The sequence below is a fragment of the Sander vitreus genome, chromosome 2 (assembly GCF_031162955.1).
Source record: "Sander vitreus isolate 19-12246 chromosome 2, sanVit1, whole genome shotgun sequence".
Lineage (NCBI taxonomy): Eukaryota > Metazoa > Chordata > Actinopteri > Perciformes > Percidae > Sander > Sander vitreus.
Window position 1 is genome coordinate 14,642,163 of NC_135856.1, and position 18,570 is coordinate 14,660,732.

General features: G+C 39.9%; 1 protein-coding gene across 1 annotated transcript in view; it reads right to left on the reverse strand.

Moving 5' to 3' along the window:
- Window positions 1-1,578: 1,578 nt before the first annotated feature.
- The window catches only part of prkcaa (protein kinase C, alpha, a), a 161,982-nt gene continuing 144,990 nt past the window's right edge, over window positions 1,579-18,570 (reverse strand). Inside the window, exon 17 of the mRNA XM_078279319.1 lies at window positions 1,579-7,257. Within this exon, the coding sequence (XP_078135445.1) occupies window positions 7,093-7,257 (165 nt within the window). The 3' untranslated portion in view covers window positions 1,579-7,092. The remainder of the gene's footprint in view (window positions 7,258-18,570) is intronic.

Here is an 18,570-nt window from a genome sequence, read left to right on the forward strand (position 1 = left end):
AGAAATAAACACAAGTTCAATAATTTTGTGTCTGCATCGCAGCAATTTAACAACTCAGGAGAGAAGAAATCCAGTTTTAAATCAAATTAGTAAATATACTTTGGAAAAGAAGCATGTTGTGACAGGTATTATAGTGGGGTGACAATTTGGCTAAGCTTCTAGAAACTCAGTAAAGTAAAGTAAAGTATTTTCAATATACACCTTTTTAATATATTGTTTGAAATAGTCGTATGTGCTTTGAAAAGGAGCAAAAAGATCATCTGTAGCTGCTGTATTCCTGTAAAAATGCCCACCAATCACTGCCTCGCTGTCTGCTTGGAAAGAACCAATGAAATGCCTCCTTTCCCCGCTGTGCGTAATCTACTCCTCCCATGTACGAGCCTGAGCTCAATGCTCATCGCCGCCGCATTGTTAACAGTAGTCATGTTTGTTTTAAACATTTGGTATGATAATATTAGGTGACGAGGGCAGGTGAAGGGGTTAGATGAGGCCCCAAGGAGATGCTACTTTCACTCTTGCTAGCTTTTCAACATTACCAACCCTGCTTTTAATTTGGTAAATGGGCTCCACATAAATCCTCTCTGGCTTAAAAGGAAAGTCCCAGGTGCACAGTGACGGACCCAGGCTGTCTGAGAGGCAGGGGCAAAAAAAAAAAGTGGCACCAGCTGAAATGTTTTCTAGCACATTATCATTTTTTCTCCACTGGAAAGGCACCCTCCAGGGCACTTTATCATGTTTTATATACCATCTAGGCATTCAAGAGGGCACTCTTTTTTTTCAAACATGGGGACACCACTGCCCCCCCTTAGTCCACCAGTGCCCGGTTGTGCTCACATACTTACTTAGGTGAAATCTAGTGGAGATCTTGTCATGTCAGTCAGGCAGCCAGGCTGTGATGCTGCTTTCTTCTGAAAGCAGTGAGTGTTACACTATTGTCTCCCATCACTAACACCCCTCTGCCTTCACCAGGACTCAAGCTCAGCCATCCAACTAATGTAGAAGCCTGGAACACACACAGAATCGATCGACCACCCCCACACAAACTCATACCTCTGCATATGTATAGAGTCATAGCAAAACATACACACACACCCACACCTATAAAAACTGAACTGGATGGACAGGTATACAAGTACAAACTCACAGACATACTGAATATAGTGCATCATACTAATAAACCATGGGAGGTTCAGTTCTCTTTGTTCAAGTTATGTCTCTTTGTTAAAAATGTCCATTTAGTCAATAGCAATATTTCTGCTAATGCAATGGTTGATATAACCTACTGAACAAAGTAAAAAAGTGAAATAAAACTAAAAAAAAATGAAGTGGGTATTATTTAAATTTCTTCAGTGACCTTGTTATTTTTGCTAACTTATGAATGAGAAAACCTGACAGATTATGTCAGGTGACGTCACTGAGACATTTCTCAAAAAAGATAAACATGCACATTTCCCAGTTAAAATGAAACCCCAAATCTGCACCGAAATGTAAAACAGGAAAGCCACAATATATGTTTTAATATAACGTGCTGATTAAGTTTAAAAGTCACAAATGGCAAAAAACATACACTTGCAGAAGTATGGATCTCATTTTCCTTTTTTTATTTGCATTATCATACATTAGGTACAAATAACAATCAGTTACAAGGTAAGTTGCTCAGACTCATTTTAAAGGTTTCAGGCTGACATGGGAAGAAAACAAACATACACCATTTGCAAAATACAATATATTCTTTCTTTTACAGTCTATTTAGATATCTACTGTAAGTCATTTATGTACAAGGACAGGTGTGCGGAGATAATAAGTGAACAAAGAGAGGAGAATAACATGTATATGTAGAGACCATGTTACTGTATGGGTTAAGGGATAAGGCATTCCTGCGCATTAATGATCCTGTGCTCTATACAGCCAAAACGATGGCAGCTCAGCTCAACTCTTTCCTTTCACAGCGATCAGGACACAGCGGAGAGTAATGACTAACTACAAAGAAAAAAGACGTTACACAAGATTCATCTAAATTAAACAGATAAATAAAAGAAGAATTGTAAGAAATGCCAATTGAAAGAAAAATCATACGAGACCTATGTCTTAAAACCTTCCATTTAGGATAAAATCTATACCGTACACCAGAAAGTTACTTCATTATCGTCTGGCCATCCTAATCAATTTAAGTAAAAACTAAAAGATGAGGACATCAAATAGGATGTAAACAAAGTAAAACAACAAATACACTTGGCTTACTCCTTTCCCAAACAAGAGGATGAAAGGGTGGAATTGATACAAACTGTGTTGAGTGAATAGCAAAAGAAAAATCAACTGCTTTCCTGACCTGATGGGATCTAAACGGGTGAAAGGAGGGACACGCTGTCAATAAGATGATGGATTGACTTGGCCTAGGCACTGAGGAAGGAGGAACAGGTAGAGTGAAAGAGGGCTTACAAGAGACAAGGGAAGGATGGTTCAATGTGGCGAGGCACAGGGGTCGTTCCTCAAACAAGCCATTATCATCTATCCTTTCGTTCATTTAACTAAACCCCATTAATCACCTGTCCATTGTTCCTTCACTCCCCGAAGATCATCCTTTGATATTGTCAATACATATATTAATTAACTCACTACATCATTCAGTCATTAATAGGCACAGGGAGGTAAAGGTAAAGCAAGCAGACACATGAGGATGAGTCAAGTTGTTGTCAAGTTTTATGGCTGAAAATTCTGATTTACTGACCGGCTCATGAATCATTTATGTGAACAAAGTTTTTTTTTTTACTTTTATTCACATACATACACACAGACATTTGCAAGATGTGCTGAAACACTGAAAAAAGTAACAAGCAAAAAAGGGAAGTAAAAACTGAGTGAATTAACTCAATTACTTTGACAATGGATACAAAATGCAGCAAGCGGAGTAGGTATAGAGCAAACATGGAGTAGAGAGTTTAGATGAGAGCGAGGACAATGAAGATTAAGAAGAAAATGTACATTATATCTGTTCAAGTTGGGAAAGGCACACAAGGGGAGAGTAACTAAAAAAAAAATGTCATGCCCACACTGACGTTGACTTTTTGAAAACATTACATGTTTCATGAAGAAAGAAGTTTGGGAAGAAATTCTATTAAAGGGATGGATATCTTAAGTCAGCACATTCAGAGGTGTAAGTAAGGCTCAGACAAGGGCAAGACTGTTGCTGAGTAAACTCAGAGTATGTACAAGGAATATTTTCTCTCACTTCTGTGACATTCACGGTGGATATTAAATACAATGCACCACAAGTTCAAATGTTTTTCAGACACAATTCTGCCAATAGGCTCGGCAGGCAGGGAAATCTTGTACCGTGTATGATGAGTCGTTTATTAAACTGACTGGCATTGTAAAGTTTACTGACACAATGTGCACTGGTATACTCATGGCAGCATGCTATGTTATGTGGCCAAGAGACTGTGCAGCAGGTGTGGCTTTAGGCAGGTCTTAGCCTGCACAGAAGCTGCCACAAAGAAAAAGTCATCCATGTGACTACAGCTAGTGCAACGCTGATTTGTTGGGTTCTGGCGTTTTCCAGGTTTGGCACATGCAAAAAGTTATATACTATAGGAAACATTGTAGGAGAACACAACTCTTAGAAAAACATGGTGAAATTATTTCAAATGTTTCAATAGTTTCTATTTATGTCACAAGTTTTATAATGTGACATATTTTAAACATTCCTGAATTTCTGAGCAGAAGCTAGAGAAATTAAACCAACAACACTGACAGCAACTGACACCAAAAAAAGAAGAAACAAACATTTTACAGTGACGACAGCACAACATTAAGATTATAACATAAACCCTATTCATGACACACAAAGAGCGAGTGGTCCCACTGGTCTAACATCGAGCAGTGCGTCTGAGTCACAACTCACCACAGATCTGGGTTTAGTGTTCCACATCACCCTGAAAAGGTGAAGGCAAAAGGATCCAGGGGCCATAATGTATATATATCAAGCTTCTACAGCAAAGAGCACTGATCAAGAACCAGGGACAATGTCTCAGGAAAGTCTCTTGAAAAGTAGTTTTAGCATTTGTATCTATTTAGATTAATAAACTGTAATAAACGTCTGTTCTATCGTCTTTAGCGACCAGCATTCTTTTGGCAAAATCACTGTTGTTCCCCACTCTTGCTTTCACACATAGTTTACAACTCTGCCTGAGCATTAGGACTTTGGTGTTTCATCACTTGGCTTGTGATTTGTGTGCAGTATAGTTACAAAACCCTGCAATCACCTTTTAAGAGTCTAAGATCAGCACATTAAGTTCTCCAATCTAAAACTATGGTTACAGTGATACTCCACCTACATCTATCCTTTGAGTATCAAACACTCACCTCCATAGGTCTGACCTTTTATATGTCCCACTAGGGCTGTGTATCTGTGTATCAGTTCTCAGGTACCAGTTCTCAGGTACCGACAGAAATAACCTAGTAATGTGTTGTATTTAAACTTCTCCTGTCAAACGATACCTGTACCTGCACACGCAACTGAATGCTTCTATTTACATGATGGGTATCGAATGAAGTACTCTATTGGTATCCGTATCACTTTAAAGCTATAGTGTGTACTTTCTGTCTCCCACATGAGGAATTCTAAGTAATGACAACAAAACTGTCAGCGCAGCCACATGAGCCTTCTGTGATCGCGCACCCACCCCACCCCTCCTCCACGCAGTTGCTAGTAGCTAAGGAGGAAACGGAGGATTAAAAAACCATGATGGACTCCTCAGAAGAGGTAATTATCTTCACTCGATTTTCTGCGCGCAAAAGTCGCCGGATGACACAATCTTCTGAACATAGTCATACTGAGAAATACAGAGAGAGTTGTGTGGAGCTGAAAGTCTTAATTAGCTTTGTAGCAACTCATTTGGCAATGGCTTGAATGTAACGGACGTTCATTAATATAAAAAAGTTACGCACTAAAGCTTTAAGGGTACCGGTATTGGTACTGGTATCATCATTTTTTAAACAATACCCAGCCCTCATGTACTTTTCACCTTCCTGAAAAGCTGTCACTATTGGAATCCATTGGAATCAACATAAATCTAAGCTATGGCTATTATTCTTCAAGGACGAAACAAGTACAAACTTTCAAGACTACTAACTCTTACCACTAAAGTTAGGTTTTGAGTGGAGTGTCACTTTGAGGTTGTACTGTAACTTTTAGGGGGTTTTATACTTCGTAGCATGGAGCTTTTAGCGGATCACGTGCATGAATGATGCCTACCAACAGCATGCAGATACAGAGGGACAGTCAACAGCCAGACACGCATCCAATCAACTCACAATTTGCAATCAAAATCAATGAATATGAATAAAGAAAATAAAAGTTTTGATAAATCTGCCAAAACAAGTGGAACAGATATATTTTACAACTTGCTAAATCTGGACTCTATTAAAGACGTCCAGCTGTTACAAAGTTGATCTGCACTGGGTTACTTTCCTAGTTGTTTAAATCGTATTACACGTACAAATATTGGTTTATATAATTAATGTAATAAAAGCACATTCAGGTTTTGGTATAAAACTGTACCTTGCTTTACGTTTTTTAAATAACTCATGATTATTTACAAAGGAGTTATGCACTGATAGTAGACACTTTCAAATATAAATCTGATCTAATTATCTAATGTATGAGACCACAAAAGAAGAGGGGACAAAAAACTATGTTTAAAGACATTAAAGAAATTAAAAGGGATGCAATAAAGGTGATATTTAACTAATAATAACTGTGTTGACATAATCCTAATGAAGGATAAGTTTTTCTCAGGACAACAAAAAACATCATCAGAAGAAATGCTCCTATTGATTTGCAACTTCTGTAAACTAACAAATGTGTTGTATCTATGCTTGAGGGCACGATATTGTATGCAATATAACATTGGATGGGTTAATACACATTGATATCATGTTATATTCTAAAAACAAACAACAGTTTATCAAAATGTCGTTACTGTTTCTGACATTTATGACCAATAGGAGGCTTTGTAGTTATGGGCATAGGATGGGACAGAGACAGTGGTTAACCCTGACACTGACTATTTTCCTAAGTAGGTAGATATATAATGTACTACCACTGTCCACATACTAAACTGATTACTGTGTCCACATAGTGTCCACAACATTATTGACAAGGGAAATATACAATCTGCAGCTCAAGTTAAAGAAAATAGGTGTGTGAATTATTATTTTTCAAAGCAGATGAAATAGAGTGATACCAGTTAAGTTATAAAGCTAAACGTTGGAACCAACCCTGACACACTTTCATACCTATGGGTGTCACATATCTCCATTTTTACAGGCTGCATATTATCTAATTACACAACTGTTCATTCTTTAGTTGATTTGCTACACGCACAGGAAGTTGAGATTAGCTAGTATCAAATTGTACTAAAATAGAATGTTATACCATCACCATGACATCAAAGGGGAAGAAAACTGTAAACATGATACAGGAAACATTGAATCACAAGGTGAAGTTTCAACACCTGCACCACCTGGCCATAGTGTCTACACTGCCTTACGTGAGTGTTTTTAAGGTCATCGCATAATATCTATATTGTGATAATTATCCATATGGAAAAAAACTGTGACCAAGCAAGTGGATCTATAGACCATAATGTTTATCCATTGAGATAGGTATAAGCATGAAAAACTTTTCCAAAATCCATGCCTTAAATGCTCTCCTTGCTGAATGTTCCTTTAATATCCTCTTGCTCATATCATATATAGCCATGGATTAATTTATTCTCTAAATGTCTAGTTATGGTAAACCATCAATACAAATTGCAGCAGTATAGAAAGGACACCCTTGTTTACAGTACATGCTTATCATTAAACTAAAGAAAATGATTTATTGTGATGGCCGAGAGCCAATCAAATCTAATCTATACTGGCAAATATATTTTACAGAACAAAAATGCATGCCCTGAATGCTGCTTACGAATAAAACCAATACCTAAAGGTTTATAGTGAGGCCTTGATCAAGTTGTTGTCAGATGTTAGGTTGGCGGTTGCTTTAAGTTAGTGGCAGTGAGGTTCTTCAGGGACATTTTCCAATCCTTTTCATATGCTGTTACTGACCGCCGGGTTTACAAACTGTGTGTTGATGAAAGAGAACCCTGCAAACTCTGCCTGGTCGATGTTGGCAATAACCAACTCATCTGGCGGTGTGAGCTGGGGCTGGGTGCGTGTGAAGAACTTGTCAAAGTTCTCTGCTCCTTTGCCACACTGTAGAAAAGAAGGACAGAAAAGGGAAAAGTTGAGACATAAGGTACAGTATGTAAAATAATATGAAGAGTGCAAGCTTTAGACCGACAAGACAGAACAAACATGAAAAATCTGGAGCACTGGCGGAAGTATGCGGATCGCAATTCTGTGAAGGCAAGAGACATTAATCACAATTTGTTTTTAACTTGTTGGAACTCTTCACAGATTAGCCCAAAGCACACGACACGCATCAAACATCAGCAATCACTACCATTGTCATCACCATTCGTATTACTAGACAAATGTGCACGGACAATACACCAAGCAACATTTGTGAGTTCTCCCACATCAACCTGTTGGCTAATTCAAATGCATCTTCACCTGCCCTCTGGCTTACATAAAAATGAGGACATTTCACACCTGATCCCGCCCTTTTCCCACTGTAGTATGCAGTAGGAGGTTAACAACATTCGATTACATGCTCTACATCTCATTCACCTGAATCGCAATGCACCCTTCTGAAAACAAAAGCCACATTGGCACAGCTGTGGAACAGCAATGCAGTTTTCAGTAAACAAAGGCCCAGGATTGATTCTATGAGAGGAAATTGTGTCAAGACCTCTGCAAGGAGGCACGCTGTGTTTGCTCTGACCTCATAACCTGCTGTGATATGCAGCTCCTTTATCTCGGCCCAGATGTGATACGTATGTACTTTTGTGCTTTTTGACCCTCAAAATGTAATTATGTTACAGAAGAATTAAGCGATTCGTAGAACAAAAACAGCAACAGCATCAAGGTGCAACAAGGTCACAAAAGGGTTAATTAGCGTGTTCACAAGAGAGAGGCAAGCTGTCAGTATTTAACAGGAGACATCAAACGGTGTTTTCATGTTTGTGTAATGAGAAGATAATCAAATTAAGACATGGAAACGGATTATGTCACATGGTGGGTAAATTTGCACTAAAGAGAATTTCTCAGCAAAGGAAGGTACTGTGCATGTTTGGAGACGTGGGCGTGCATCTTATTTTGTTGCTGTAGTGATATTCCCCCTGAATGAAATAAATCACACATGACACGTATGACCACAGTAGCTTTCAAGACACAGCACACAGGTTTTTCCCCATTCTTGTGCCCATTTTCTATTCCAGAGACTCACCTTAAAAGGAGAGGTGCAGTACTGTACATACTGTTGACAATCAATTAACAGTGCAATTTTGAGGTCGTGAAATTACTGAGATTTGCTTTTACATTACCTATATGCTCCGACCAGAGCAAAAGAACATATTGCAAGGCTCAGTCATCTTACATGCTATTTTAATTGTTTTTACCAAGCGTAAACACAGTACCAGATCCTGTTAAAATAATTCTCACCAATGTCTGTAATGTAGGTTTTTTGTCTATGAACTATTTCCAACACTAGGAAATGGCTATAAGACCAGAGAACAGGGAAACCAGCTGTTTTATTTCCTTCCAAGCTTATCTCATTTATGGTGCTGTGTATTTGCTTGCAGTGATTCTGCGCCTGTCACCCGAGGCTATTGGTATCCTCTTAGGATTAGCTTTTACGGAGGATCTGCTCAGGGGTGAACAATCTCTTTAACACAAAATTGCCAGCATGCCTTGGTGCCTACCTACCATTCTTTAAAAGAAGAAGACACAAGATGAGGTAATTTACATGACTGATGCAAAAACCACACCCAGTAATAGTGTATCATCTAACCCTGCAACAGCACTGTACTTTAAACCTATGGCAATATACTTCTGCTTCAAAATCAGTTGATCTGGCATTTGCACGCTTTCTTGTGAATCAAACGATTTAAGTATCAATACTTCTGTCAATCACTTAACACTTTTTAGAGCCTGTAACACAATGGCATCAACATAAAAATGCTTCAATTTGTCATCTAGATGTGGGGTGCTCAATCAGTGACTCTCCAACTAAAGGTCTACAACTAGCTAACAACAAAGAGCATTAGAGAGGCTGGGTTTCTTTGTTGTTGGCTGCAGTATTTATTTTTATTGAACCAAATCAAAAATTGTCATGAGGGACAGCAGAGAAAAAAGATGACTTGGTCCATGAAGAGTTTTTGTCTCTTCTAAGTTATTCTACTGTCTTTACTGGAGAAAAACCAAGAAGAAATGATACAGTGTTCAAGAGAAAGAGCAAGTGAGTAAGAAAGAGGCTGTACACAACATCTTTATCCTCATCAGTTAGTCCACCTACATACCGGGCACACAATCACACACCCCAGTACACATACACACAGGCATACTTTATGCTAAGACCCAGTGTACCACTTGATAAGTATTCACATTCCCTTGGGAACTACTGTTCTGCAGCTGGCTGTGAGAATAACCGACTCTGGGAAGCCAAATGCCATGGGGCTCTGATTCAGGGCTTAAATAGAGAAAAAGGAGGATGGCAACCATAGCACCTTTGGCACTGTTGCCATAGAAATAAACAGTTGTGCATTTAACTGAAAGGGCTGTTTTGACTGCAAATTGCAATATTTCACCAAACTTTACATCAGAGTTTCAGGTACTATAAACATACAGTATGAAGCATTTAAAAGTAAGATATTAAAGAAAGGAGCTTTGAGTTTTAACGTTACCTAATGAATAACCATTTCTGCCCAAATTTGTTTCCAGTTTCAATAACTGAAGACATTTTTTTTAAAACGATCTCACCAAAATAAATTAGATTATGATGTGTCTAGCTGAGTTTATGTGTCTGATAGGATTGATGACAGGTTATTATCACCAATTAAGCCAAGTAGAAGTATCTCTAACTTTGTTTTGTCTTCTTTTTTTCTAAAGTAGCACTGCTATAAACAAAGCCCGCTTGGCAACTACTGATTTGTGCTTCACCGATCATGTTCACAGAAATCTCAAAATCTTTCCCTTTTTGGATGATAAGTGCTATTAATACTGACTGGACACCAGTGATCGCCCTTGAACATTCTTTTAGAGTCCACAATAACTGACTGACTGACTTGATCAACTACAGGGGGGGATTTATCCACACTACAGTGCCACCGATAACTACCACGTTAAACCTCCAATGAACCAAAGCTTAAGATGATTTGGGTAGCAAGAAAGTGTGAAAAGGACATTTTTATAATGTCTTGTTTTTTTAAATCCTTTTAATTGTTGCCATATGACTTCACAACCAACCCAACCCTGGCTTTAAAAGTCTTGACTAACTAATTGGCCTCATCTACTGCTGCCCTCCATTCACAGACAAGACATGTTTATGGCGTTTTCCCATTACGTGGTACCTGCTCGACTCGCCTCGACGCACTGTGCGTCTGTTTTCCATTGCAGATTTTAGTACCGCCTCAGTGTGGCTGGTCGTCATAGCGGCGCCGCAGTAAACTGCTGTGACCTAACGCGACACACACACAGAACGTCGAAGGTGTGTTGTTGTTGCCACAGCCAGAAGACACATGTTGTTTCAAATGAAGCTGGAGGCAGCAAAAAGAAAAAAACACAGCTGGCTAAACTATTTAAAAATGGCGGGTTTGTTCAGGACACCCCCCTCTGTTGCTTTCACGTCATCTTTTGGTATCGGCTCAGCTCGCTTGGAACCTCGACTGAGCTGGTACTAAAAAAATGTACCCGTTAATAGGTACCAGGTACTTTTTTTCGTAATGGAAAACCAAAAAAGGCGAGTAGAGTCAAGGCGAGTCGAGCAGGTACCATGTAATGGAAAAGCGCTGTGTGTGCAGTATGTTGCCATGTTTGCTTCAGTGTGTCTGTGTGTGTGCCAGCAATTGCTTGCGTGTCAGTCTTTGTGTGTTTAGGAATGTCTGCCTGTGTTTGTCAAGCAAACACAGAGATGTATAAAGGTTTCTAGTTTTATTTTCTTCTTTTTTATTGGTGAGTCCAGACTGAGACAACACGTCATGTGATTTAACGGAAGTGAACACAACAAAACATTAAAAGATTGAGTCACAGATGTTTTTAAAGTGTGTGTGCACAGATGTGTTTGTGTGCATGTTATTTCTAAATGTACTCTCTTGTTTCCACACAGCAGATACCTGATGGGTAAGCTCCAGCATCCTTCAACTGCTGTGCCTGTCCGCATACTTGTCTAATTCTATCCATCACTGACCATCCGCTGCTCAAGTAAAGCATCGCATTTTTCACTCTGACCTCCACCGGCAATTGCCAGCACTAAGATGTGCCTTTTTTGTATCATAAAACAGTTACTCCTTGTGACACCGGACCTCAGCTCTTGAGTGAAATTCCCACCAGTGTGTAAAGCAAAGCATATGCGGGATGGAGCTTCAGCTGCCAAACTGATGTGAGATGTTGCATGTTGTGTTCACTTCTCACGGTACTGAGTGCTTTTCTTTTGTGAAAGAGGATCACATCACAAAAACAGGACATTAACTAGACTATAAATTATGCTGCTCTCATTATGAGGCTCAAAAGATTCACTCAACAACAACAAAAGGAGAACATTTTATTATAAACCATGGTTATGAAAATCTGCACCACTGCCTTTGTGATATTTCCAGAAACATAAACCTGCCTTTTTGGAAAAGCGCAGGGCTGGTCTAACGTCTCCTATTTCTCATTGTGGGATTCACCCAACCCTAATGGGGTGAGACCTATTACGCTGTTGATACATCGTCCCATACACAATGATATATTATCCTACATGGGTTTTTGACCTACTTCCTCTTATCTTTAATCTCTCTCCCTCTCCTTCTGCACACATACAGACACGCATCTGCACTCAAGCATATTAAAAAACATACAGCTACTTAGGATGTTAAATGAGTTCCTGCCTCCAATTAGAGTTGTGCCATGTAGTATAGAATTGGTGCATCACTAGTTTTAACCCAATGTTACAATTACAAACTCCTGCAGCATCTACACAGATGTAAAATGTCATACTGGAAAATATTTTCAAGACAATAACTTCATATCCAATTTGATGTTGTAAACAAACCTCAAATCAATTATAAATTGGGCCTTTCATAAACCCAAATGTAACTACAGTTTTTATGGAAAATGTGATTGAAAATACCAATTCACTCACCCCAACTGAGAATATAAATATATAAATTAAAAACTAAATACATAAACTGAAAATTCTCCCTCTTATGTCCCGTAAGCTAAAAGAGGAAAGAAAAACATGCTCAGTCAAGTTGCAACAGTCTATGCCTCTCATTTTCTTACAGCTACAGTGAGTCACTCATCCATATGTGTGTGTGTGTGTGTGTGTGTGTGTGTGTGTGTGTGTGTGTGTGTGTGTGTGTGTGTGTGTCCATGTATCCCATCCAGGCATGACTGTTCCAAGACTTCTGTGCAGTGACTAAGTCCTCCCACTCTTTCTTCCCCTAACTCCCTCCCTTCATTCATCGCTCCCATCAATCAGCAGCTTCCTATTTGACCCACTTTCTCCATCGTCCTCTGCTCCCTTAAAGACGTTCGGCCATCCACAAGTGGGTGTAAAACGTGTGGCCATCAAGTGCGTTTTACTCAAGAAATTAACCTGATTTCACACAGACACTGCTCGATGAACGGGGCTTGCATTTAGTATGTGCTTGTTTTGTTACCTGCAGTATAGACGACTGCACAGTGACAGCATCCAGCCCTATAAATATGGATTAACGTCCAATATACACAGATGGTTTGAATGTCTCAGCTGGGTACAGCCTGTGTATTGATTGCAATTCCACAGCTGTCACAGGCGGATGAAGTGAGATTGAGTGGGGATTGGAGAAAGGAAAGAGGAGGAGAACTGGATTAGAGAGGAAGGGTTAGACCTGGTGAGAGGGAGGTGTATAATGATAGCCATTTGGTGGAAATGGACTGAAAATATTGCAGTATTACATGGCATTGTGAGGTGGACATGATGATTCTTTATAAAGCAGGTTATATTGATAATAGAGAGCATTCAACATGTTTTATTACTCTCTTTCCACCTCTCTCATCTTTCACGCTTAGAGCTTGCATCGAAAACCAGACCCATGCAAGCATGCACTATGCAAAAGGACATGCACGTTTGTTTGCATGCATCTACCTGCCTGCAGCTTCAGCGTAGACAAATATATCAGCACAGAAGCTTTCCTTTCTCCCTCCGATTACCCCCCCTACACATATGCAGCAAATAGACACAGAGACAAGGCGTTCATGCAAGGAAATCTTCCTCCCCTGCTTTTCCTAAATCTCTGTAACCTTCACTTTCTTTAACCTTCCCACACATACATGTACTCAAACATACACGCACAAAGCACACAAAGCATTTCCAGGACACCCAGCACGTCCACTCAGTGGGAGACTACATGGACAAAGAGGTCAGGATTCACCTTATAAGAGGAACTGGAGCCCTTGAGGGTTGAAACAGAAGAGAACTACAATATTTAAACTGAATGTGTAACGTGTACGTGCACACACTTGAACACACACTCAAAATCACTCCTAAGTGGAGGATGACCTTAAGAATTGGGTTACAGTTGTGACATTTTCAGAGATAATCGAGGGAAAGTGCTCCTCAGGTCATGTCTGACAAAAGGACCAGGAGAGATTTCATATCAGTCATGAACAACTACATTTGCAGAGTTTCCTCAAAGGCCTTTGGTCCATCTCTTTAAAAAAACATGTACCAAATGCTACATTGACAAGTTGAAGGAATATAATTTAGGTTCCTCCACCTTTCTGATTGGATATGTTTGGCCTGCATTATGTAAGTTAAGGGTTAGTTGTTAGAAAAGAAAATGGGTTTATTATTATTTGGGTCCAGCCATAGTTTACAAAGAGTTGAGAACCACCAATATGGACACCAGAGGTGGGGAGCACCTGCCACCCTAAATAAGGAGAACTCTAATGCCATATATTGTATGTTTGTGTTTTATATGAGCTGCTATAGTGAGCTCACTGAAATATAACTGTGTCTGTGGGTTTGTTCATGTCTGTCACAGTACTTCCTTTTCTCACACACCTACCCACATGTTCATAACTCCATGAGGGAGTACATTTCTGTGTACTGGTGAGTCCCCTGGTTGTCAGCACACATGTGACAGAATGCAGTAGTGTTTCTTTGTCTAGTCACACACACACACACACACACACACACACACACACACACACGACACTGAGTGACCTTTTTCATCTCTGTTGCCTCCTGTTTTTTTTTTTGTTTCAGTCTATATGAACTCTGTGTGTGTGTGTGTGTGTGTGTGTGTGTGTGTGTGTGTGTGTGTGTGTGTGTGTGTGTGTGTGTGTGAAGGAGAATGATAAACAGACAGGAAGAAAGTGTGTGTGCATGATCATGTAATCTCAAGGGATTTTAAAACTACTCCTTACTGTGCAGCAAAATGTGAGCTTTATGAGATATGTATTCATAATAAATGTGTTATATTAATTATACATTCAGATGGGAGGCTTTGAAATTACTTACAGCCCATATAAGACATGCCATAAGGAGCCTACGCCAGCAGCTATTTTGACTATACAAAAGACTCACGTCGAGGCAGTATTATCCACATCAGTTAAGGCAAAGATTCTATTCATTGAGCAAAGCCACCAATTTATTTATTTTTACTGCAGACTATATAAATTTTTTGCAAAACTATGTAATTTAGTCTAGGTTTTTTTGCTGTCAGTGTGGTGAAATCACTTAAAACTCCAACATTCATCTTGGATAGTGGGTAGTGGACTACACAAATGCTATAACTTCCTCCTTGTGTCTTAAATTCTTTACATACATCCCCGGCACTGTCAGTGACTCTTAGTGGGAATGTTACAAAGAACTGCAGTCAGATTATGATGAACTCGCCTTTATGTAATTAGACCTAGTGTAGTCTAATACTGTAGTAAATAACAACATTTACTATACACCTCCAAAACACATTGTAAGTGCCACAAACGCGTCTATGACATATGTGCTGGTAAATGTGTGATGCTTATGCAATAACAGTGGAGTTATATTATACTGTAGGCTGCCAAAAACCCTAGAAAAAATACTGTACAGTGACCTGTTCTTGGTGTGTACTGCCTCTTGACCCCCATCACCATGCAAAGGTTGAGCAGGTATAGGAAATTAATGGATGGATGGATGGTTGTCATACATCAAAGGCAACAAAAACGACCTAGTACTGTTAATGGGTGTGTATGTAATTACAATACACCAAATGTTGATGCAACCTCAAAAGCAAGGAGCGTGTGTTCAAATTCCATATGCTTAAATACTCTTGACCATTTTTGTTGTAAGTTTTAGATTATTAACAAGAAGGATTTAAGAAGAAGGGCTAAAGTGAATTTTAAGTGCACTAAATAACAATGGATGAAACTTTAATGAAAACCTTGAGGAGAGTGACCCCATATAAAATGTGGCATGCGTAGATAAAGATTATCTGTGTGTGTGTGTGTGTGTGTGTGTGTGTGTGTGTGTGTCTCAGAGATGTTGACAAGTCATTTTTTGGAAGTCCAAGTCGAGTCTCAAGTCTTTGAGCTTGAGTCCAAGTCAAGTCTCAAGTCTTAGAGGGGCAAGTTCAAGTCAAGTCTCAAGTCTCTGGCCATCTGATCGGTCCCTAACACTGTATTGTTAAATCTTATGAATTCAAATTGAAATATTAACCTAAGTCTGTTACATCATATGGATACAACTATAAAGATACAATGTGCCTGTTCCCAGGCAATCCCAGCATCAGCACAACACTTTGTGATGGTTAGCTTGTTACCTGTGATGATAAATGCTAAATGTAACGTCTCTTTCACTCAAAAAAATGTCTAATGTCGAAGTGGAAATCAAGAGAATAGTGGCAGCGCCACACCAGTTACAGAACAACATGCATCTCAGTGTCAGTCCAAATTACGCACAATAAGCAGTTTGAACTCAGTGATTTAATACAATTTATTTTCTATGTGTTAGTACGCTCAGTGAAACTGAGTCCAGCGCAATGGAGACCAGACTCAGAGGAGGAGAGGTTAGTGAGGCCAGCGTCTCCATGGCAGGTGACAGTGTGCACGGACCCGCCTCACCACGCATGGATGAAATAATGAAATAGTAAACAGGACTACAGTAACAGAAATATGTGCAGAATTAAGACAGTCAAGACGGACCAGTGTTTGGTGGACCAGGTACACCTTGTTCACTTAATAGCCTACAAATCAGCCACGGGATCAATTACGCATCACATGAGTTTGCCCACCCGACACAGCGTTTGTTCCTGGGGAGATGGACCCGTGCGTCCCGCCTCCTGTGCACCATGGATGTCTGAGCCTCAGTAACTACTAACTATAAAGATACAATGTGCCTGTTTCCCAACACTTTGCGATGGATAGCTTGTTACCTGTGACGATATATGCTAAATGTAACGTCTCTTTCACATTAGCGTGTGAGTGACTGACCTATCTGGGTGTGTTTTGTGATGCCTGATGAAGTTCGATGTTGTTGATCTGGCATAATTTATCTTGGTGCCACACACCTTGCATGTAGCTGTTCGCTTACTGCCACCGTTTACCAAGTTATTGAAAGCAAAACTAATGACAAAGGCACAACTCCGGGAGGACTTGGTGTCGCCATGTCAATGTAGTTTTTTTATGTGAGTGCGCACACATAAGGCATAACGCATGCATTACGTTGCACATTATGGCAAAGGGCAGGGGACGTGAGACATATATGCGCCAATAAAAGAAAATAGAAATACATGAATAAATTTAGATTTAAAAAGCAATAATTGCATGAAAACAGTTTGTTGAGGAGTCTCGAAGCTCGAGTCTGAAGTCTTTTGGGTCGAAACCGAGTCAAGTCTGAAGTCAGCTGTTTGTGCGACTTAAGTGCGACTCGAGTCCGAGTCTCAGACTCGAGTCCCCATCTCTGGTGTGTGTGTGTGTGTGTGTGTGTGTGTGTGTGTGCGTGTGTGTGTGTGTGTGTGTTGCTTGGGGGTGGTGGTCTTTTGAAGCATCTGAGCTGTTCAGATTTGGGCATGGGCTTTTTAAGCCCTTAAGTGCAACCAAGACCATCAATTAGAGAGGTAGAGACAGGACATATTTCTCATAAATATTCCCAGAAGTTGGTGTTTAACACATTATATAACTTGCAAATAACTTTGTCTGGATTGCTACATTATAAACTAGGGGTGGTACGGTTCACAAAATCCACGGTTCGGTTCGTATCACGGTTTTAGGGTCACGGTTTTCGGTTTTGTACGGTTCTTGTTATTTTTTCTTTTAATCTTTAACACTCCAAAAATTTACTTCAGCATATGATATATAGCAAAAATTAGCATATTGAATGCATGTTGCACAATACATGCACACAGTGGCAGTTATATCTATTGTTTTATTTCTGCTGTCATCATAGATAACATGAAATCCAAAATGTTCTCACACACCAGACTATATACGACGCTGGCACATCCTCCAACTCCGGGCAGCCTTCCTTATCTCTCCCACTTACCAATTCTGCATGTGACGTGACCTGCAGCATTCCACACTCCACCTGAGGAGCGGTCGGCTCGGCGCCTCTCAAAATCTGACGAAAATCTTTTAAACTGACCTTTTGTCGTTTTCATAGTTTCTAAAAACATCAGATGAATGAGTGAAAAGCCCAAGGAAACACAACCTCATTAAAGCCATGGAGAGAACGGGCCCTATTTTAACGATCTAAGCTCACGGTGCGAAGCGCATGGCGCAGGTGCGTTTAGGGCGTGTCCAAATCCACTTTTGCTAGTTTGACGGCGAAAAAAGGGGTCTGTGTGCATGGTTCAAAAGAGTTGTACTTGGTGTTTTCATTAATTCATAGGTGTATTTTGGGCGTAACATGCAATAAACCAATCAGAGTGTCATCTCCCATTCCCTTTAAAAGCCAGGCACGTTTGTACCTTGGCGCATTGCTATTATGATGGCGGATTTGCACCGTAATATTTTTATTTGTAAGCTTTTGCATGTTTGTGTGCTGCTGCACTTCCTTGTGTGTGTGTAACAAGCATAGTGTGTGCGCGCTGTGCATAAGCCTATGCGCAGTTTACTAATTTGCTGTTACAATAAAACAATGAAATGCTGCGCTATTGACTTTAGACTAGGTTTTTGTTGGTCAATGGCGCGATCACTTCCCACTGCCTCAAGATAGCAATATGCCAAGAATTCACCTGAACACACCTCCCTGTAAGACCAGTACACCCATGGGCGCAAAAATGGGCACAGGTGCATTTGCTATTTAAAGATGCGGGCGCTGGACGGGAAATTGACAGATGCGTCGGTCTTAAACTAGCAAAGACACTTGCGTCGGGCTTCGATAGATAGGGCCCAACAAGTGCACCAGGACAAAGGAAAGACAAAGTGTGCTAATTTGGTGCATTGTGCAAAGTGCAGTCG